Source organism: Ovis aries, chromosome 16 (assembly GCF_016772045.2).
Source record: "Ovis aries strain OAR_USU_Benz2616 breed Rambouillet chromosome 16, ARS-UI_Ramb_v3.0, whole genome shotgun sequence".
In the NCBI taxonomy this organism is placed as follows: Eukaryota; Metazoa; Chordata; class Mammalia; order Artiodactyla; family Bovidae; genus Ovis; species Ovis aries.
Window position 1 is genome coordinate 799,487 of NC_056069.1, and position 22,421 is coordinate 821,907.

Here is a 22,421-nt window from a genome sequence, read left to right on the forward strand (position 1 = left end):
TCTCTGAAGGATTTATTAAGTTAATATACGATGCCCTCACTTAGCTCCTATTTATTATTAATACTTTATTGTCAAGTTTCTTTATAGTGCCTAAGTTGTGATTACAGAGAAATATTACAAAATGTCAATGTGAAGATGAGATTTGGAAGGTCTGGGGGTGGGGCAGGGAGGGTCTTTAAATGGAGATATCAGCTCCAGCCAATTTCAGTATGCTCACCATGAAGATGGATGGTTCCAAAGCTGTGTGCCTCTGCTGGAAATTAAAAACCCATGGAATACCTGATTGTGATTAATTTTAAGTACTTAGCCATGTGAAGCCAAATGAGAGTGTCTTTAAAACAAAGCTATTGATCTAGCTTTGTTTAGAATTGAGAAGATAAACTAATCAGATCCTGTGAGCTCTTTACAATGATGGGGAGAGAGAACTTTTGTTTTTCATAGTGAGTTTTTCAGCTTCAAGTTGTGGTGTATCTGGATAAAAAATATATATGCATTATATACATGAATCTATTATATATATATATATATAAATCAGAGTAGAGAGGACAATTCAGCTCTGTCCTGGACAGGGGTTTGATGAAGATGAGGGCATGGTGGGGAGAAAGTTAGGGAAGTGGAGGGGACCCCAGGTGACTCAGATGGTAAAGGATCTGCCTGCAATTTAGGAGACCTGGGTTTGACCCCTGGGTTGGGAAGATCCCCTGGAAAAGGGAACGGCTACCCACTCCAATATTCTTGCCTGGAGAATTCCATGGACAGAGGAGCCTGGTGGGCTACAGTCCGTGGGGTCGCAAAGAGTCAGACACGACTGAGTGACTACTAGAAATCCTATGTAGTATAGAGGGCATCTCTTAAAGTTAAGAAAACAGAGCGGTAGAATAACTTAGCCAAGGGGCCACCACACCCAGGACTCCACGCCCAGGGTGTCTGACTGTATAGCTTCTCACTTCCCACAGCGGCACTTCTGGTGAGGCCAGATGACACCCCGCCGAGCCGAGAGCGCTAACGTGTGGACTGTCAGGTCATCACGTCTGCTTTGTGGCAGCTAGCGACTTCCATTTCTTGGTCCCTTCCTGGGGAATTTTCTCATCCTTCTCAAGAAGAAGATGATATGCTCCCAGCAGCCCTTTCTACAGAGGCTTTTTTTGCAGTCAGGGAAAATCGTGCCTACCCTTCTCAGCTCCAGCCTCTTGATAAGAGGAGTCCTGGGTTACTAAATTTGGGCTGGCATCCTTTCCCAAGCAGACACGCAATTGGTGCTGCTTCCGGGGTCAGAGTTTGGGTGAGGAGAGACCATCCATCTCAGGAATGACAACCTGACCAACCTCCCGGCTGTGGGTCCTGCCTTTTCTGTACCGGGGATTCTCGGCTTTCATCCGATTTCCAGCAGCTTGCAGCACCAGCATCCCCCTGATTTCCCGTGATTCCTCTTGGAATCACCTTCCTTTCACACAGTGTCGAGAGGGTGTCTCCAACCCACTGTTGCTACCTGCGGGGCCAGGTGAAAAGGAAGGTGGGCCTCCCCCTGTGGACAAAGGGACAGTCTAATGTTCTCACTCATTCGTTTGTTTGACATCTATTCATTCTTCTGGAAGTCAGAGATATGTAACCTGGTGGCCATGTAATTTTTTCTTTTTTTTAATTTCCAGGGGAGTGTACCCTGCCCTTATCATTCTGGCTAGAACTGTACCATCAAAATTATTTTTAGAAGCAAGCAATTACAGAAATTGGAAAGGGGAAGCCCTTCCACGATACGGCAACCACCCCCTTCATTTTCCAAATGACAAAACTGAGGCTCCAAACACAGACGGCACTTGCCCAAGGTCACACAGCTAATCGAGGGGCCACGCTGGGGCTGAATCACACGTCTCCCAGCGCAAGTTCTGCTAGGCTTGGCCACCGTCCTCTTCAGGTTTCCCCGACTCAGAGACAGCTGGAGGTGTAGTTTGGGGTGGGGGAGAACAATCAAAAGGTTTTCTTACACAATCCAATTTTAGTCGGAATGACCCGGGGATGACACCTAGCTGACTCTCCCCCTGGAAATCAGGTTTCCTTAGCGAGACCCATTTGAAAATCCAGAACACGTGAAGACAGCTACACGTTTTTCCTAGACAGGATATACGGTGGTCTTCCGGGGAGGGGTTCATCTCCTCTCATCTTCTTCCTCACCTCCCAGCCCCTGTCACTTTAAGGTTACTGCTCAAAGTTTGGATTTAAACCTGAGATGGGATCCCAGGAGCCACGGCCATGACTGGACTTTACTAGCTGTCTGGCGTTCCACCTGGTTCTGTGCCAAGGTCCCTCTCTGATTCTGGGTGATTCCAGCCTCGACCCCGCAGCACTAGCTCTTCCTCGTCTCCCAGACCTGTAACCTGCTCTCTAAGCCCACACTCAGATGCTCCCCGAATGCTCCGGCAGGCACTGGGGGTCCACTCTAGCCCATCTGTTTCACCCAGCAACAAATATCGTGGGAGCATCGGGGGAGAAAGGACTCAATCCAGACTTAATTAACAGGAACCCCAGTTTGTGGGAGGTGAGAAATCACACTTTGCTGCCCGCAAACACTTTGACCAAGGTGAGCCGGAGGGATCTCCCAGTTCCCAATTTTAATAGCACTGCAGCAAAAGACAGAGAAACGCATCCACACAGACCCCCGGGCCCACACACTCCCCCTGTCTCCTCCTCACCCGGACAGCCACATACACACACACACACACACACACACACACACACACACACACACGCACACGCACACGCACACCAGGCAGCGATCGCAGAATCAACTCACAGGATCTCCAAGTCACGCAGCGCTCGGAAGGCTCCATCTTCAATGCAGCTGATGTGGTTGTTGTCCAGTTGCCTGTGGAAAAGCAAGGGGAGAGCATGAAGGGCTGAGCGGGGGCCGTGCGTGAGCCGGCCGGGCGTCCCCGGTCCCCGAGCGCCGGCCCCTCCACCCTCGCGGCTCTGCTCGCCGGCCAGGAGCTCGTGCAGAGCCAGCCTGTCTGCCACGCTGCTGTCTCTCCTCTCTGACTGTCTGAGGGAACTACACAGTCGAGCGCACCAGAGGCTGTCAGGTCTCAGTAAATATTAATTGCGCATTTTTTTTTTAGGCAGAAGGGAGTAATTTCATTACATTAGGGCATCCAATCCATTACGAGCTCTTACCGTCATGTCACTGAAACAATTTCATTAAGCTAAAGGCCTGTAAATCATTGGAGGTCACTGCTCTGCCCTCGGTGACCTCCCAGAATGCTTTCTTCCCCCTCGCCCCCTCTCCCTGTCTCCCTTTTACTGGAAGTTGCAGTCTTCCGCTCTGACACAGTGCTAAATCTTTAGGCTTTATCTGCCCAAGAGCAGTGAGGGTGCATGGGGAATATACCAATTCCAAATTAGACTCAACTAATCTAATTTTATAGTCTTTTTATTATTCTAAGCACCAAATGTCTGTGGTGGTTTGATGCCTCTGTGCTTTGTTATGGGGCCCATCTGGTAGGTCATTCTATTGAAGCAGCCTCTGACTAAATACAGATTCCCTCAAACTGCATCAAGCATCATCGACATTAAAGAAACTCATTGATGGAAGCGTTACTGACGGGGGAAAAAAGGACTATCGTTATCGCTTTAAAGATGTACCACTTAAATTTAAATTGGGGAGAATTAAATGCACCTATTTGGGGACTTTTTTCTTACTTCCCTTTCCATCTTTTGAGCATGAAAATCCTGTCTTTTAAAAAGACGCCTTGACTAATATACATTCCAGTTGGGGACTAAGGTTATTTTAGTTGAGCGATAACAAATAGATACCACTATCTCAAATCAAAATATGTCCGATGTGTAAGTCTGGAGATTGATCACGACCACACCACAACTTAAATATAATCTATTATATATATTAAAAACCTCATTTAATTAAAAACTGTTTTATACAGAAAATAGTGATTATCACCATACTGTCTTAAATTTTGTGTGTGGAACACACCATGGTCTTTGGAGGAGCAGCAGTAGAAAGAAGTACGGCTGTAGTGACAAACTCTTGTCTAGATTCCTATTTCTCTCTTTTGTCTCAGACAGAATCAGTCCTCTCAGGTGGAGGGTTCTCCGGCTGCTGGAATTTACACCTGAAACTTGAGCTTGTCTTGCACCAAGACAACTCTCTGCAGAAGACATGTCAGAGCTGCCTTTGGTAGCCCTCTTGGAGTATTTTATACTCTGCTGAAGGAAGGTGGAATTATAATTATAATCCTGTTATCATTGAAAAAAATATATAGATGTAGGATGGCATAAATGCACACGAATGAAATATGTACAATCAAAGTGATGGAGTGCATCAGAGCAGATGGGTTCTGCTGCAGTCCCATGAGGAACTGAATCATCTCAAAAGATGCTCACGATACAAGACACTAGGCATTTAGAATGAAAGAAGCAGCAAGAAATGGGGGTCTCAAGAAGCAGAACCCCTCCGTAAGTTGATGAATTCCACATCTAGCGTTCAAAGTCCTTGCTGACGCTGACTCCTGCGTTATCTCTGAGTAGTTCCTGCTACCCAAGGCTCTTCCCGAGCCTTTCTTAACGAGAGTTTAGAGGGTGGCCTTTTTGTAGATTTCCCGTAAGTGTTGGAGCCACTGATTCCCCGCAGAAGTTCTATTAAGGCAGTCTAGTACTACTGCCCAACTTCCAGATTTATCATCTGTTCAAGGGTCGATGAATCAACAACTCCTGCCCTGCTACAAGGCCACCAAACCTTACCAAGCAGAAATGCAGTGGAGTTGGCATTTGGCTCCAAGAAACTGTTTAATGAACGTGCTGAATTCGGCAAAAACGGGACCATCCACCTAAGTAGAAAAGTCTCTAAATCATCAAATTGGGAAGTCTGGGGCAGTGCAGAGAGATGGCAGTTTGTGGTGCACCTGCTTTTGTATAGACATGTTAGAGAGCTCCTGGCTATTAGAATATTATTTATTTGCTGGACTTTGGAAGCGTTTTCTATTCCTTTTCTTTACGAGAGTGCCGGAAACCAACCAGAATACTCTAAATGTACAGGATTTTACATGGAAAGAACGTAACGTTCAGGGGAGGAAAAAACTCTTGGAAAGGAGAAAAAAAAAGAGAAGTGGGTGAAAGAAATGAGAAAGAGGAGAGGGAAAGGAAAGGATATGTGCAAAAGAATTTAAAAATCCACTCTTCAGTCTCCCAGCAGGGCTTTGCCACTCAGGATACAGAGCAGGGGCGGCCAAGGGTTGCTGAGAGGGCCCTGCTCATTCTAAGGCTAAAAGCAGAGATGTCTAGTACACTATGAATTACATGCTGTTTAAATAGTTTTCAGTGGGTGGCACAAAGTTGACACCCTGTTGTGTATTAGTAATGGGGAAAACTGAACTTTAATATAAGCATCTCTGTGGGTATATTTTATGGAGTGTCTTGGAACCCATGAAATGTATCAAAATTTAAAATATTTATGCTGAAATGTGCTTTTCTAGAAGACATTTATTATAATCTAGATGGTTTCCTTTCGTTCTAGTCACAGATAAACAGTATCCCCGCCTTGGTAGTCAGGAGTTCTTCCCAAGATGTATTGTTCATTTTGAAAGTCTACGGGGTAAATGCCTGCGAGGGTCTTGTCAGGCAAATGTAAACCCGAGTTATGCACTTCCCAACAATCACATCTGCATGGCACTGAGCCTCAGAGTGTTCATGATATGCTCATTAATTATCGGCAATCAATTCATATATTTCCTGAAAATAAGCTAGATCCCTAAAACAAAGTAAATACATGCTTGGTCCCGACAAGCTGTCATTTTCCTTCTAAACTACGTCTCAGACACACACAACTTAGTCCTGAAGCACAGAAGGGAGGTGAAATAAACGCAAATGTAGCATCTTTCTGTGGGTATTGGGAGAGAAGTGAAACTAGGCACACAGAGCTAAAGACAAAACTGACTTAGCAGTTTGCTTTCAAGGGGTGGACAGAGGCTGCCGACATGTGTTCTAAGCTTTCTGGTCAAAGGTCCATACTGTGCCTTTGAAGACTCATTCAAAGATTCTCTTAAGGACAAATCAGAAAGCCAAGCATCCCCTCTACACACCGTTTACTCAAGAATCAGGTGCAAAAGAAAGCCTGGGAATGGGAGCACTGAGAACCTGGCCGTCTGAAAGCACCTGGTGCTCTCTTTCTCTTCTGCCTCGGCAGTGGGAGGTGAGTCAGGCTCTGCTAAGGACCCTGACTCTCTGCCACACAAAATAACCGACCCCAGTGCCCAGCCTAGTGCCAGGGGCTTCACAGCTGTCACCTATGGTTGTAGAATAGTCCTTTCAGTGCCACTGTGGCAGGGCTGAGCTCAAAGCCACAAGCCGCATGGTTCTGGCTGCAGCCCTGTGGCCCCATCACTAGCAAAGACAATGGAGAGGTCCTTCAGGAGCCATGGTGAGAGGCGGCCTTTCTGCCTCACACATCTCCACTAGCGAGCTTCTGGGGAGTCTGCTTGGGGTGAAGGGAGATTTCCACAGGTGCAGAGTGAGGATGAGGGGCAGGAAGGCAGCAGATGGAGGCGGCTCTTACTGTCCTCTGCTTTATACAGAATACTCAATGTGATTTACACTCTCCCACCTGTGAATCAGGCAAGAAGCCCCCAAACATTCATGACATTAAATTAACTGCTCTAATTTCCCTTGGCAGCTCCGATTTTGGCAAACAATGTGAGTTGCTAACATGACACCAAAGTCCATTTAGAAAGGAATCCTCAGACAAGAACTAAAGGCAGACACCCCAAGAGGAGCTTTCTGACTACTGTATTTTTATACTCTGAGACTATAAACAAGTCAGAAAGGAAAGTCAGCATGAGTGAGGACTTAATCTCCATAAATAGCAGACAGGGAGAGTGGGCTTTTGTAAGAATTCCCATTTGTAAGCATAGTATTATCACAATTCATCTCTTTCGATTGCAATTTCAAATTTCATAATTGAAGCAGGATGGAAAATATTTTTGTGGCTCAAAAATGAAAAGAAGCATATCCAAATCCTTTTAAAAGGGTTTTTTAAAAACTGATTACAATTTTGAACCATCTACCTATCTCTCAACCACCACCATCACACAACAAGAGAAGAAAGAAAATTTCATGATTTCAATGATACATTTGAGACTCTGTGAGGAATACCTTGAAAGTAGAAATCTCCAGAAACAGGTTTTTGGAGAGCTGGAAGAAAAGAATTCCCAACTAGTTATCTAGATGCAGTGTCTACACTCTATACACCAGAGTATACCTACCCAGATGTTCACCTTTCACCCAGATGTTCTGGGGACGCAGCATCTCATCCCGGGGATGGTTAGACTTAGCCTCAGGGCACTGCCAGTCTGGGCCTCAAATCCAGCTGCAGTGCCTTGCTCTAGGACTGCAGCTAGAGTTGCTGCAGTCCTTCTGATGCTAAATGGGAAAAGTAGCTGAAGTTTAGCACCCTCTGCAGTTAAACAGTTTGGTAATTTCCAAGCAAAACTGTCTACATGAAATGTGTGAAATAAAGAAATGGAAGGACTTCTGCACGAAATTTGCAAGGGAAGCCTCAGAAGAAATTCAAAGCAAGTCTGTGGTCTCAGAATCCAGCTAATGAACTTATAGTTAAAGATCCTATTAGAGCAACTGAGTATTATTAGATGTTCACACTGTATTAGGGACTGGGATAGAGAATGAACTGTGAGATACCCTTTGAAAGTATCTGGAAGGTTACCTGTGGTGCTTACATTTCAACTACCTTAAAATGTATAAGAGAATTCTAAAAACTAAACTAACTTACATTTTTTTTGATGAAATAGATATGGTCCAATATATACATATTCAAAGGGTATTTCTTTTTCTACACCAAGGAGAAATAGAATTTTGCAACTATGAAAAAGAAAAGAAAAGAAAAGAAAAGAAAAACCCTGGGAAACCCCTGTCTTCTAAAAACAATCCAGAAGACAAAACATGAAGTAGCTTTGACTGGCTATTCTTTTTCTCCCCAGGATTCAATTGTCCTTTAAGAAGAAAACAAGAAATCTAGTGGCATTTCTGAAGGTTGTTTTATATGACAGTTTAACATTCTAAAAAAATCATTATTGAAAAACATATTATAGAAGTATTTGTCTTCTGCTGGCTAGGGTCTTCAAAAGAAAAAAAATAAAGCTCAAGGTTATTTTAACTGGCAAAAGGAAAAAAAAATGCGTTCAAAAGAAATGCAGACACTTCATATAATTGAACACTGGTCACACTCTGTAGGCAAATCGAACACTTGATCCAAGCCACAGTCTGCTAATGAATTGTCACTGCCTCTCATCATTAAGGAGCTACTGTAATTCTGCATTGAAACAACATCTCAAATGAGCAAAAGGAGGTTTATCTATTATTTTCCACATTTTGTACACTTGTCCACCAGACCCAAGAATACATGCATATAGATTTGTTTACTGATCTATGAATTATTTATGTATCCACAGAGATTCCTATATATAGAACTGACAACTTTATGCCTATTTTTCCTACATAATAATTACATGTACTGTCTCCCTATTGTATACATATAAATGCAAAAGTGTATTATAAAACAGGTAAAGTAAGTGGTATTGACCTCTGAAATTCAATGTGCCTGCATCAGTCATATTTACAGAGTAATTTAGATAATTAGGTGATTGTCAGCGTTCCCAAACCTCAATCAACCAAACCCACTTTGCAAAGGACACAGTCTTAGGTTAATTAAGCTCTCTGATCAGAACATTCTGCCTAGAATGTAGTTAAAAACTGAAGCATAAATCTGTTTTGCCAAGTATTGTTATGCATACTTTGCCACATGGCTAGCATAATACCTTTTATTTAGTATATATCATACTGCTGTTTGACATATGCAACTTCTCAGCAGGAAAATAACTGCATCCACTCCAGTAGATGCTCCCGAACTCAAGCTCTGCAATAATGCAAACCCAGATGATGGATTAGCACCAAAGCAGCATGCCAGACCTTGGAGAATAAAGGCGTGTTTTACACATCGCTGGGAAATATCAATAACTCCACTTCTGTGTTTACACAGTTTCCAGTTTGTTGGGGATTTGGCAAATGAATCTGTGCAGGAAAATGTAGGGGTGGGGGTGGGTGGTTAGAAATCCCTGCAAATTAATTTAGCAGGAAGGACGGTTATCGGGAAGATGCTGAGCTCTCGCTTATTTTGAACACGTTTCAGAAACAAATTTCTGGCTTTTCTAGATAAATAAAACAATAATAAAAACCAAACAGACAAAGGGCAAATCAAAGGAAGATACCCCCTATTCACAATGAGAGAATTTCTTTTCTTTCTAAGCAACTTTCAGACCAAGGGACAGAGGAAGTTTGGCTATTGTTTGTAAAATGAGCTCCCTTGTTTTGAGGCATGCTTCACATCCAGCCTTTCTTCTGTCCACCTGATATGAAGACTAAAGAACTTTAGAGCTACGACGTGCGACTTAACAACGTTTGCCCGGAACTTCCCTGTTTAAGTATGGAGACTTCTGAGACTGCTCTAGGAAACGCTTCTGTCCCAGGCACTGTATTAAACCTCTGATGCTGACTCTGTGGGAAACATTTATTCTCAGCACCAGTTTACTTAAATCTTATAATGTCTGTTGTTTCACAAACTCAGCTTTCAGTTACATCAACTCTAAAAGGCTCCTTACTGCAGCTACTGTAAAACGGGCTGCTCCTTTAAACACCCCTGCAACCAGGCTAATGGGGGCCCTCAAAGTGGCTGATACATTCTAATGCGGTTCTTAACTTTGCCCATCAGGAATTATTGATAAAATTTCTCTGTAAGAAGCATCCTTGCTGATGTCATGAATACTCAGAGGCCAAACAAATAAAAGGCTGTCTCCACAGTGATGGGGGCAGGTTTGCGGTTTCCTTAGTTACACTCTTGAGTGATAACCATCCGGGGTTCCTCCCTGGCAGAGGGGAAAGGGAGTTAGAACCTAGAAAGATGAAATGTGCTTCTGTTAACAGGCCTGAGAGTTATCTCCCACATCTCTGTGTTTGACCTTTTTTTAAATCAACCAGTACAAACTGTAGTGAGTTTTTAAATTTTTTTCATCCTTGTGGGGGTTTTGGAAATTTTCCCTTTGGACTCTAGAGAGAAACTTATTTCAGCCACGAGAATACAACCCGTAAGTGCGGCCAGAGCAGAGAATTTCTTCTTAGCCCGAAGCGGCTGCAGGCGTTGGAGCCCAGACTGGATGCTGGTTTTCATTCAAATACGGGAGTCCTAAGCAGCACTCCTCTGGGCTGAAGTTGAGGATCTCTTGGCCCCCGTCACAGGAGGGCAGGGGTGGCTTCCTAAGACTTCAAAAAGATCTTAGTTTCCCTTTTAAAAAATCACATGGATCTCTCATGTAGAAATTAAAAAACTTTCTTGAATTTATTCACCATTCCAACCCATATTAACTACTAACTTCTGGGAACTCTCAATATTTGCTATGTGTCTTTTTCATAAAATGGAAGATAGGGCTCTTGTAAATTTCTGGCATGTGGATACCAAGAGTCACACCGGCCCCAGGGGGTCTTAGGTCTCAAGGTTTTGGATTTGCTTGGGACTTGCCACTCCTTTCTTCTGTCCTGTTTCTCCCTCTTGGAATGGGACCATCTGTCCTCTACCTGTCCCACCATTGTGTTTTGGAAGCAGATATATATGTGATTTCACAGGGTCACAGCTTTTGCCTCAGAATGACCCAATAGCTTGAGTCCCACCCATATCTGATTTAGGTGATATTTAGAGGAGACTCTAGACCCCAGTTTGATTCCTGGGTTGGGAAGATCCGCTGGAGAAGGGACAGGCTACCCACTCCAGTATTCTTGGGCTGCCCTGGTGGCTCAGGTGGTAAAGAATCCGCCTGCAATGAGGGAAACCTGGGTTCAGTCCCTGGGTTGGGAAGATCCCCTGGAGAAGGGCAAGGCTACCCACTCCAGTATTCTGGCCTGGAGAATTCCATGGACTGTACCGCGAGCTGGACACGACTGAGTGACTTTCACTTTCACTGGACTTCAGACTTTTAAGTTGAGGCTGGACTGAGTGTGGACCTACTGGGATGGAATGAATGTATTTAGCATGTGAGAAGGATGTGAATTTAGGGGGATCGGGGGCAGAATACTATAGACTAACTGTGTCCTTCCACCAAATTCATACATTGAGGCTTATCCCCCAAAGAGACCAGGAGGAGGGATCTTTGAGAGGTAATTAGGACATGAAGGCAGAACCCTCATGGATGGGATAAATGTCTTTATAAAAGAAGCCCTAGAAAGCTTCCTTGCCCCTTCCATTGTGTGACCTTATACCAAAAAGACAGCTATTTAGGAAGCAGGCCCCTAGCTCACACAGAATCTGCTGGCACCTTGATTTGGGACTTACCAGCCTGTAGAACTGTGAGAAACACACTTCTGCTATTTATAAGCCACCCAGTTTATGACATTTTTGTTACAGAAGCCTGAACAGACTATGCACCATCCATGTACCCAAGTCTTGACTTCCTCTTCTGTAAAATGGAGATAACATTTAACCTGAAAGGAAATTTCCAGTATGAAAATGATGAAATGTATGCACTCTGAAAATGTGGCCTTGCTTAATTTTCTTTGCTTTGAAATAAATAATATTAAATATAAGAATTTGACTCACATAATCTCCAAAGGCTCTTTCAGCTCGGAAGATGTGCAGCCTGAGGTCAATTTCTCATGAGATTTTTAAAGAAAAAGTTCCTGCTCATCTTACTCAGATCCTGCTGTGATTTGAGCTTATCTCTTTATCCCTTCTTCCATCCCAGACCAAAGAATCTATTATTAAGATATTCAATATATTCTTTCTGGACTGAGGGCAGCAGTTCAGACTCACATGCTCTTTGTACTTCTCCGGCTGATATGAGACTGAAATACAAGAAGCCATCAAAACCCTGCATGGAAGACAACACAAAATTTTCTCTCACCAGGACAATGATATCCATATGTACAACTCCCATAGGCATGAACCAGTAAGGAGGGTAATTGCAAAATTTAACCCTATTTGTGTGTGTGTGTGTGTGTGGCCATTTGCAGCTAATAAACAATCAACTAACGTCTGGAGCACCTAAACTAGTGAAATCCATACCATCATATATGGGGTATGATGTCTTCATTTTAATATTCCTTAATCTGTACACAAATATTGAACACCTCCCTATAGCCTATGCTGTAAGCTGTTACAACAACAATCCAACCACAACAATTGTTGCACAGAGTACATGTTCACATTTATTAGGCAGTAAGTATTGGGCTGAGCATCTTCAATATGTTCATTAAGTTGGGTCTTACAACATTAGTATTCCAATTTTACAGAAAAGGCAGCTAAGGAAGAGTTCCATCTCTCAGCTTGGCTTTGAATCCAGATCAGTCGATCGCCCACAATGACTGCAGGCAAAGCTGCTTCTCTGTACACGGCCCAAACTTCTTAGCATGGCACTGCCCACCTCATCTATGCACCAGGGAAGAGAACCACGCACTCACTCATGCTGGTTCTTTCCCTCTCCTCTGTTCAGAAAATCCCTTCCCCTCCATCAAGGCCCTCCTCAAAGCTCACATCCTCTATGAAACCTTCCTGTGCAAACTCAGCCAAAATGAACCACGCTCTCCAAAGCCTCCATTAAATCACTTATTTCACATCAGTAGGACGAGCTGTAAACACAGAAGGAAACCAAGGTTCGGAGAGGTTATGTAGCATTTTCAAAGCCACTCAGCTAATGCATTAAGGAGTCAGGTTCATACCTGTCTTCCTGCCTGCGAGCCTTAGGGTTCATCCTACATGACATGCTACCTCTCTCTGACTTTTAGTGTGGAGGGACAGGGAGCCTGTTTTGACTTAACTCACTCATCTTTGCATAGAAAGAGGCTGGTGAGAAATGTCAAGGTTGGTCTTAGCATGTCACTGGGTCCCAGTTGCTTTCACTGGTTTGCAAGCATTCTGACCCAGAAGATGGAAGGTGAGGGCAGTACAGTCCCCTCACCTCCCCGGTGTGTGTCTGAGTTAGATTATCTGGGAGTCCCAGGACAATTGACTTTTAGCAGCATTGGGGAAAGCAGGCTGATTTTAGCTCCAGTTTCTGGGAATAATGGGGAGGGACCTCCACCCTAAGGAGACTGCTGCCATTCCAGGTCACCTACTGAGACGGATGGGCAGCTTCCTGACCAGGCTGGCACAGTATAGAGCTTCTTGAGCAGGGGCAAGGCATATCCAGAGAAATGGCTCTCCTTGCTCCAGGCAAGTGGCCAATTACACAGATTTTAATCAGTCTTTCCTGGGCCTGACCTTCCCCAGTGTGAGGCCTGTCTTCCAAAGGTATACAAGCCACAGGTCCTGAAACAGCTAGGTAGCCCTCAGCAGGTCGTGTACTCAGATGTACGGGGTCAGTGGCCATCAGCAAGGCATCACTCAAAGGTATCCTTGTGGCAGCAGAAGCCAATTAAAATGTGTCTTGTAAGCTCAGTGTAAGGGGATATCAAGGTCTGTGTAATTAACTGTTGAAAAAAGGGGCATCAAAACTCAGCAACATGGGCAGTGCTGATAACTACGTTCCATTCAGTAAATGCACAGAACTGAAATACTCTAGGAAAAGGCCAGCTTCTTTTTCTAAACCAGGACTTGTAATGAATAATGGATGCCCGGATTCACTGGCCACAGGAGAGCAGGGGCAAGATCTGCCTTGCTCACAACTGTACCTTCTTCACAGCACCTGGCACATAGGAAGTACCTGGTGCAAAACCCTAGGGGGTCACAATGAGACACTGCTTTACACCCACTAGGATAACTAGACTCAAAAAAGATGGAAAGCAAGTGCTGACAAGGATGTGGAGAAATGGGACCTTCCTACGTGGCTGGGGGTACGTAAAATGGTACAGCCACTCTGAAAGACAGTGATGCTTTCTCAGGAGTTTGAACATAGAATTACCCAGTGATCCAGCAACTCTACTCTGAGGGATGTACTTAAAAGAGCAGAAAACAGTGTTCAAACAAAAATTTGTACACAAATGTTCATAGGATTATTCATAATAGCTCAAAGGCAGAAACAATTCAAACACAGCCAATGGATGAATGAAGAAACAAACTGTGGTACATCCATACAATGGAATATGATTCAGTCATTAAAAAGGACTGGATCCTGATACACACTAGAACATGATGAACCTTGAAAACAAAGGGTCAGACAAAAAAGGACCCATGTTGCATGATTCCATTTACGTGAAATATCCAGAACCTGTAATCTATAGAAACAGCAAACAGATTAACAGCTGCTGGAGACTGGGGGTGAGGGAGGAATGGGAGGGGCTGCTTAATGGGCACAGGGTGTCCTTTTGCAGGGATAAGAAGAATGCTGTAGATCAAAATGATGGCTGTGCAACATTGCGGGCGTACTAAATGCTACTGAACCGCATACTCTAATATGGTGACTTCTATGTCATATGAATTTCACATTCAAAAAAATTAAAAAGAGGAGCTTTATGAGGGCATCCTATTGTGAGAGCAATTCTCCTGAGACAACATCACAGAGAAAGGCAGGGAAAACAGGACCAGGTCTTACATTAGGCACGATCAGGCAGGAAACCCAATTCGGCTTGATATAGCTAACAAGCATCTTGGCATTTGTAGAGCAATGAGAAAGATGGAAAGAAACAAGGGCCGGGGTGGGGGGGGTGGTTGGGGAATTATTTGCAGCAAATCTTAAACCTCTCTTCTGGCTGGCTTTGGCAAACTACCAGTCACTCTACACTTAGGAGAAAATAAAATCGGTTTAAGCAAGAGAATGAGGATCCTAAACTTGATGGAAAGGGCCAAAATCACCTTCTCTATTCACAAGGCAAATATAAAATGGTGGGGGATTAGCCACTATTTTGTATTTTCCGCACCACTGCTCTCTCCTCTCCGTGGGTAGCCAGCATAGATAACTCGGTAGATTGTGCTTGCATTTCAGAAGCCGAGTTCCTCACTTTGTTTTCACCCTTCTTGGGACTGGTTCTCTGGGTTCCCTCTCTGAGAAGGCTGGAAAAGAGGCCTTGGCTTTCCTTTGAGGCAGAGAAAGTGGAAAACCTTCCCTGGTTGGGCGTCTGGTCTGTGTGGGCTGTGGGAGCCCCCAGGCGAGGTTTGTGGGCAGAGTAAGGATGGAGGTCAGGTGACAAAGGAGAGTCATCTTCCTGCCTGCTGGGCTCCAAATTCCCACAGGACTCTGGTCTCACTGAGCTGAATAAACCCAAAAAACTTGGATTAGAAAGAAGAGGCCAGAAAAACCAAAGAGAGAAAGAGCCGGAAGCCAGAGGGGTCCTTGTGAGACGGTTCCCACCTGGGTACTTGGGTGAGAGCCAGGTTATCCAACAAGCATCCATGTCTGGAGTCACTGTTTCTGACTTTCTATCGTGGCTGGTTTCGTTTAGCTGGCCATACCCAGCCTGATGGCTCAGCAGGTAAAGAATCCGCCTGCAACGCAGGAGACACGGGAGATGCAGGTTCAATCAGGAAGATCCCTTGGAGTACGAAATGGCAACCCTCTCCAGTATTCTTGCCTGGAAATCCCATGGACAGAGGAGCCTGGTGGTTTATAGTCCACGGGGTCGCAGAGTTGGTCACGACTGAGTGACTGAACACACACACATACACACACAGCCTCAAAGAGGTTTCTAATTCCTCTCCTGATTTCAGAAAAAAGAAATAAGGACATGGCTCCCACTTTAGAACTAAGGATAAGAAACACTGTACTGGGTGGGGTGAGGGGGGGGGCACGCTGATTCTCTTTTTCTCATTTGCCAGTAGTACAGTTTTATCTAAGACACTGTGGTTTAGTGGGGAAAATAAAAACAATTCGCTTGGGAAGCAGATGACAAGGATCTCTGACCTTGCTGAGCCGTGGTCTAACTTCTCTAGGCTAAAATTTCCCTGTCAGTCAAAGACATAAAATAGATGATTGCTATGCGCCCCTCGTGAGCAGACATTCAGGGCTGCAGAATATTATTCCAGCCTCTGGATCCTCACAAGAGGACTTCCTTATTTTGTTGTTATACTATCCAAGGAATGAGATTTGATTTTAATGCAGTAAGTCGAGAATGCAAATATGAATTTCTTCCTGTCTGGAACAGTTAAGATAGGAAACTTTCAAAGCACTGGAGATCTGAACAGCAGGTTGGGAAAAAAAAATACAAACATAAATGAAACGTGCCATCAACTTCTTCCAAACTGCTCATGGGACCCCACCAAGCTCAGACGCCCTCACAGTGCCTATGAGATTTGTGGAGCACATTGCAGATAAGACAAGTCCAGCTCTCTCAGGCTTCTGGTTGCTTCTGGGGTTAGCCTCCTTTTGCTTCATCTCCTTGAAGTGTACCCTTTTAGAAACAGTATTTCTTCCCATTAGTCACAGAGGTGATTTTTGTTGTTGTTGTTAAAACTTTTTTTAAAATGTAGACCATTTTTAAGGTCTTTATTCAATTTTGTTACAATATTACTTCTGTTTTATGTTTTGAGTTTTTTGGCTGCAAGACAGGTGGGATCTTAGGTCCCCAACCAAGGACTGAACCCGCTGCACCCCACGCATTGGAAGGTCAAGTCTTAACTTCTCGATCACCAGGAAGTCCCAGAAATGACTTTGAAAAGCACTGAGTAATTTTTCAGTGGCATCAGAAAACGAAGGCTAAGTCACCCACTTCTCACAGGGGTTTGCCACACTGTGGAACATAGCTTCTGGGTGCAGAAGGGAGAACACCACCCCGGGGTGACACCCTCAGGTTGAGTAGATTTATCGAGAAGCTGCTGGGAGGAACCAGGGCAGAGAACCAGCCTTCTAGGGTTTTCCCAGGATTTGTCACTAAAGTACATTAACAATGGGAATCCTTCCCCCCAGAAACAAACTTGGGACCGGCACTGCTCTTTCCGGCCAGTTCACTCTGTTTTCATATCCTAGCTAAATGTTAGTTCCCTCACAGCCCTTGAAATTTGGACCTGAGGGGTAAAATGCTCACTTCAGGTCAAAGTACTATTTTTCCAGCCTCTCACGCTCTCCGGGCGGAGCCTGCTCGTCTCTGTGCACGAAGTCCCGGGACGCAGCCCGTCGCGCATCGGGCGCCCGGAGCGCCGAGCTCCCGCGCCTGCAGCTGTCCTCGGAGCCCGGCGCAAACGCAGCAGCCTGCGTCTCCCTGTGTCGCCCAAGTTCTTCCGTTCTTTTTGTTTTCCCCTGAAGAAATTCGTTTTCAGATTCACCATCCCAGGTTCCAGCTTCCCATCCTGGGTGCTGAACGTCCTGCCCCAGGCACCCACACCCTCGGCAGAGGACACAGCGCCTTTTCACCCCAGTCCTCTGGCTCCGTGACCCTCGGCCAGACTGGCTTCAGGGCTTCGAGATTCACGTGTGAACTGTAGAAGGGGGCTGACCCCGGCCGCAGACGAGTCTCCTCTAGACAGCGGGCAAGTGGAACTGGAGGTGGGATGCGCCCAGCAGTCCTGCCACGATGAAGGACGCCACCTCTCAGGCCCTGAAAACTGAAGCGTCGGAACCCATCCGATCAGCGGAAGGGTTGGGTAGGGTTACTCAGAGCTAACGCTTCGTTTGTCTGTGATGGATCGCCACTTTAGAGCTATTTCCTGTCCTGAGTTTTCCTTCGGTCGCGGGGGAAACGGGGTGGAGGGATGGGGTCTATTTCGGTCATGATGTGCTACGGACCCCTCCAAGAAGAGTGCGGGACTAGAATTGTGTCTGTACAAAAGGTTTGCATTAACTGTAATGGAGCAAATGACAAAATCAATAAAGCGGGAATTGTGCGGCTGTCATAAAGATGATGTAAATCCAGGGTTCACGACGGTTATGAAGCTATTCAGAATTGTAATTAAAACCAGCACCATTTTTTTTTTCAAGGTAAAAGCCCCTTTGACAACCATAAATGCAAGCTACAGGAAATTTTCAACAAATATATTCAAAATTAATGTATGGCACAAAGATGGCATAAATTAACGGAGGATAATCCATAAGCCCAGGCTTCGGAATGTAAGAGCACTGAGTAAAGAGATTTCGATTTTGCATTTGGTTTTCAAGCGATGTGGTTTTCAATTTTAATCAAGTTAAAGCTTGACAGAGCACTTAGAGACTCTGAATGAATGGCATATTTCTGACAACTACTTTTCAATGAGACTGAAAATGCTGTCTCTGTATTTGTACAACTTGAGATCTGACAGCATTTGCTATTTCATGCATCCCACATATTTCAGAAGAGAATCTAAGGTGTCGGGGTGTGTGTAGGAGGAGATGACCTTCTTGTTTCATTCAGGAGTGGAGTGGGATGAAGTGGGGGAGGCACAGGATGGGATGTCCAGTCTTTTGGTACTAATGAGCTATCTTCCTTGGAGTTTCTTTTGAGTCCTGATTATAAACTGTAACACTGAGGTTTCTTGGGAAACATCCACCTACCTATCCATTCACCTAACTTCAGAGCATCACTGTTTGCTTTTAGGTCATGGACAATATACCCATAGTAGGTATATTCAACCCTGCCGAAGGAGATTCTAGCCCTCTGGGTGATTATAACTGTAGAGTCACTGAATATCAGTGTTGGGAGCAATCTCAGAGATCATCAGGTCCAAGCCTGTCATTTTTAACAGAAGAGGAAAGTGAGGATTAGAGAGAGAAAGAGTCACTTAAAATCGCAGGATAGCATTAGGCAGTGTACTCCGGAACTGATCAAGAATCCCTCAGGTCACACTATTTGGAGTGGAAGGAGGGACATACGCTAAGTCAGTGAAAACCCAAGACAGAAAATGATTAAATTGCATCGTCAAGTCTGAAGCGCCACTAGAATTCAGACATGCTTGATTCTTTCAATCTATCTGGGGCTTCAAGGGTGTAAGGAGGTGGCTGGGGGAGACAGTAAGTAGGAACTGAGGAATCCTAGTGATTGAGGGGTGTATTCATGTTCTGTGTTTTTTCTGTATTTTGTGACGACTTGACATCTTAAGGGGTCTTGAGACTTTAGGGAGAGGCTGCCCCTCCCAGAGCTAGTTAATTCCTTCAGATAATAAACAATTGATCAGTGAGCCCATCTTTCACATCCAAACCACATAGTCCTGAGTCCATATCCCCAAGCACCTTCTTTACCTAAGTCTCACACACTGAGCCAGGATCAGTGTGTTAGTCACTCAGCCCTGTTGGACTCCTTGTGACCCCATGGACCGTAGCCCATCAGGCTCCTCTGTCCATGGGATTCTCCAGGCAAGAATACTGGAGTGGGTTGCCACTCCCTTCTACAGGGCACCTTCCTGACCTAGGGATTAAACAATATTTCCCCTACCTAAATCACCCCAGGACTTGGTGCTGGGCTAACAAGATAGCCCCTCTGCTCCAAGGCCTGAGATTATGCAGACTGGCTGATCCCAAGCTGTTTACAGAGTCCTGCTTGGCTTTCCCAGGAATCCTCAGTACAGCCTGTGGTCCTTCCGTCTCACTTCCGCCTCCCGCTCTGGTGCCTCCTGGTGTGGCCCTGTGTGGTATGGCGTGCCTCGCATTTCCAGGAGAGCTCTGAGGAGCGATGAATGTTTCTTTCAAGGCACTGACCTCCCTGTGTTATCACTCAGTCACCCAGACATAGGCTTAAGGGACCCAGGTTTGGGCCACAACTCAGGTGCATTCTCTAAATGATCCTAGACAAGTTTAATCACATTAAAGAAACAGTTTTACTGGAGTACAGTTGGTTTACAGTGTTGTGTAGTTTCAGGTGTACTGCAAAATGATCCAGTTATACACATACACACATACTCATCCTGTTTCAGGCTCTTTTCTCATATAGGTTATCACAGAACACTGAGTAGATGTCCCTGTGCTATACAGTAGGTCTCTGTTGGTTATCTACCTTATATACATAGTATAATCACTGTATTTTTATTTTTATTTTTTTTAAAATTTTTTATTTAACTTTTAATTTTTACTTTATTTTACTTTATAAGACTGTATTGGTTTTGCCATACATTGACATGAATCCACCACGGGTGTACATGTGATCTAATCACTGTATTTTTAAAAGGAGAAGTATGGACTGTATTTTCTTCAAGTTGTTTCTCGCTTCTGACTCTAAGTAGAGCCACCTGAATTCCAAGTCCTTTGTTCAACAGGTAGCGAGGCAAAGCTAGCCAAATCACTTAGTATAAAAGTACAGCTCACGTTTGTCTCAGTAGGAGAATAGGCAAAGAAAGGAATTCATTTTAGGAACTCTAATTGCATTAAGGAGCTGATTCTAGCAAATAGTCTTGGATTGATAGTCTACTCTGATGCCTCGTCCCCTGTGATGGATAATCCAGCAGAGAGGCGCATATCCACAACTCGATTATCCTGGTTGACAGCAGGTCCAAACTGCACAAGGGCCATCTTGATTGCCAGAAAGGTGCGGATTTGGGGAAGCTTCTTCACAATGGACCCAAAAGAAAGCTGAACGCCAGCCTTCACTTTTAAATGACCAGAGAAGTGTAAAGAAGTCCCAGGAAAGTTGGATTCAAACCATTCAACCTCTGGGACACGCACTAAGAAAATCCCTCAAAATTTAAAGCAGTAACTCCTTGCTTGGGAACGCTGGGGTTTCTATGTTTAGGGCAAAGATGGGCCTTTGTTTTTTAACAGTGGCATCAGGAGCTGTAGTGAGAGGATCACTCAGTGGGCTTCGGCAGATGAAACTAGGAGAGACGGGCCTGCTCTTCTGAGAGAATAAAGCAAGACCGTTTCTAAAGTAGAGCCAAAGTTTCGAATCTTGGCTTTGTGTCCTTTGTGTTCTCACTAGCTGGGCAAGGCTGACTCAGAGCCAAAGGGATCTCTTGGGATATCTGGAGTAAGGCATGGGCAGTAAAGGCAGATTAAAGGAAATGGGGGCAGGGAATGCCTGCTTGAGGGAATTTTTGGAAAACCCCTTTTGCTTGGACTCCTGTGAAATGTCTTAAATTTTGAGTGCAAAAAACTCCAGGAATTGATGATCGTTAACTGGGGTTTTATTGTCTGGCAGGGTTGTCTGACTCTATTATGCTGGGTTGAATCCCCAGCACCTAGCCACGCCCTCCTTCCCATTCATTTCTCTCGTGTCTGTAACTCCTAAAGATCATCTAGCAGAAAGCAGGCTTCTATCTTCTTCACTGTCTGGCTGGGCAACAGTGTGTGCCGGGAACGAATGAGAAAAGTGCCACAGAGGAAGCACCCATGTTACGAGCCCCAGAGCGTTCACAGACCCGAACTAAACGCAGGCTGTTCAGAGCAGCACAAAGTCTGTTTCGCCGGACAACTGAGTAACAACTCAGTATCTGTATCTTCCCGGTGAACCAACGCACTGGTTGGTTTCAGTGACCCTACAGAGCACACTGTGAATTTGGGTGTGGAGTCTTATTTGAGAAGGACTTAAGCCAACATCTTCAGGTTTGTGAGCTGAATGTGCTTAAGTAGACAAAAACGATATTCAGCCAGTGATCTAATTGACATTTTACTTGGGCAAGAAAACTGAGGCTGGACCAACAGCAGGCAAATTCATTTTCCAAAGGTCATGGGGTTGGCTGCTGGTGATTCGTTGTTGAAAGATATCTCAGGGCTGGTCAAGGCCACAATCAGAGATGCCAGTGGAATACAAATAATTCCTCTCATTCAAAACTGGCAGCCAGGACCATGGGTCAATGTGGTTGTACTTATGCAAATAGTAATGATCACAGTTTCCAGTTACGGAGGGTCAGCGGTGACAGAGACAGGCAGCCTGCGGCATGACCGGCTGAGTCCTTGTGAGTCCTTGTTCAGGAAAACACACTCTAGTATCTTGTCCCAGAGAACTGAATGAAATGGAAGCACTCCCATTCTTTGGGCTGAGATCAGATGGATTTTGTTAAGGCACAGAAATATTTTTGATATGTAAATATATGCACAAGATAAGGAAAGTCCAGAGAGCCTCAAAGAGTCCAGAGAAAAAAGCAACACCCTCTCCTGCCCTCTCCCCTCCAGTTCTGTACTTTGTATTAATTAGAGTTTTCTGTAAGTTTGTCCACAGAGATTTCACATATCTACAAGTCTGTGAGAACAAACAGAAGCATGTTGGTTGTGGTGATTTAGTCGCTAAGTCGTGCTCAACCCTTGAGACCTCATGGACTGTAGCCTGCCAGGCTCCTCTGTCCATGGGATTCCTCAGGCAAGAATACTGGAGTGGGTGCCATTTCCTTCTCCAAAATAGAAGTATACTGTCTTAAAAAGCACACATGGCAAAAACCTGCACCGATCTTCCTGCATCTTGCGTTCTCATGAATCAGCTTTGGATGCTGTCCTGTATCATATAGAAAGACCAGTCTCCAACAGATGAATGAATAAAGAAGATACGGTATATGTATACATATTTATACAATGGAATACGACTTAGTCACAAAAAAGAATGGA

General features: G+C 44.7%; 1 protein-coding gene across 1 annotated transcript in view; it reads right to left on the minus strand.

Moving 5' to 3' along the window:
* The window catches only part of SLIT3 (slit guidance ligand 3), a 723,236-nt gene that overhangs the window by 196,857 nt on the left and 503,958 nt on the right, over positions 1–22,421 (minus strand). The window contains exon 6 of the mRNA XM_027979969.2: positions 2,789–2,860. Coding sequence (XP_027835770.1) covers positions 2,789–2,860 — 72 coding nt within the window. The remainder of the gene's footprint in view (positions 1–2,788; positions 2,861–22,421) is intronic.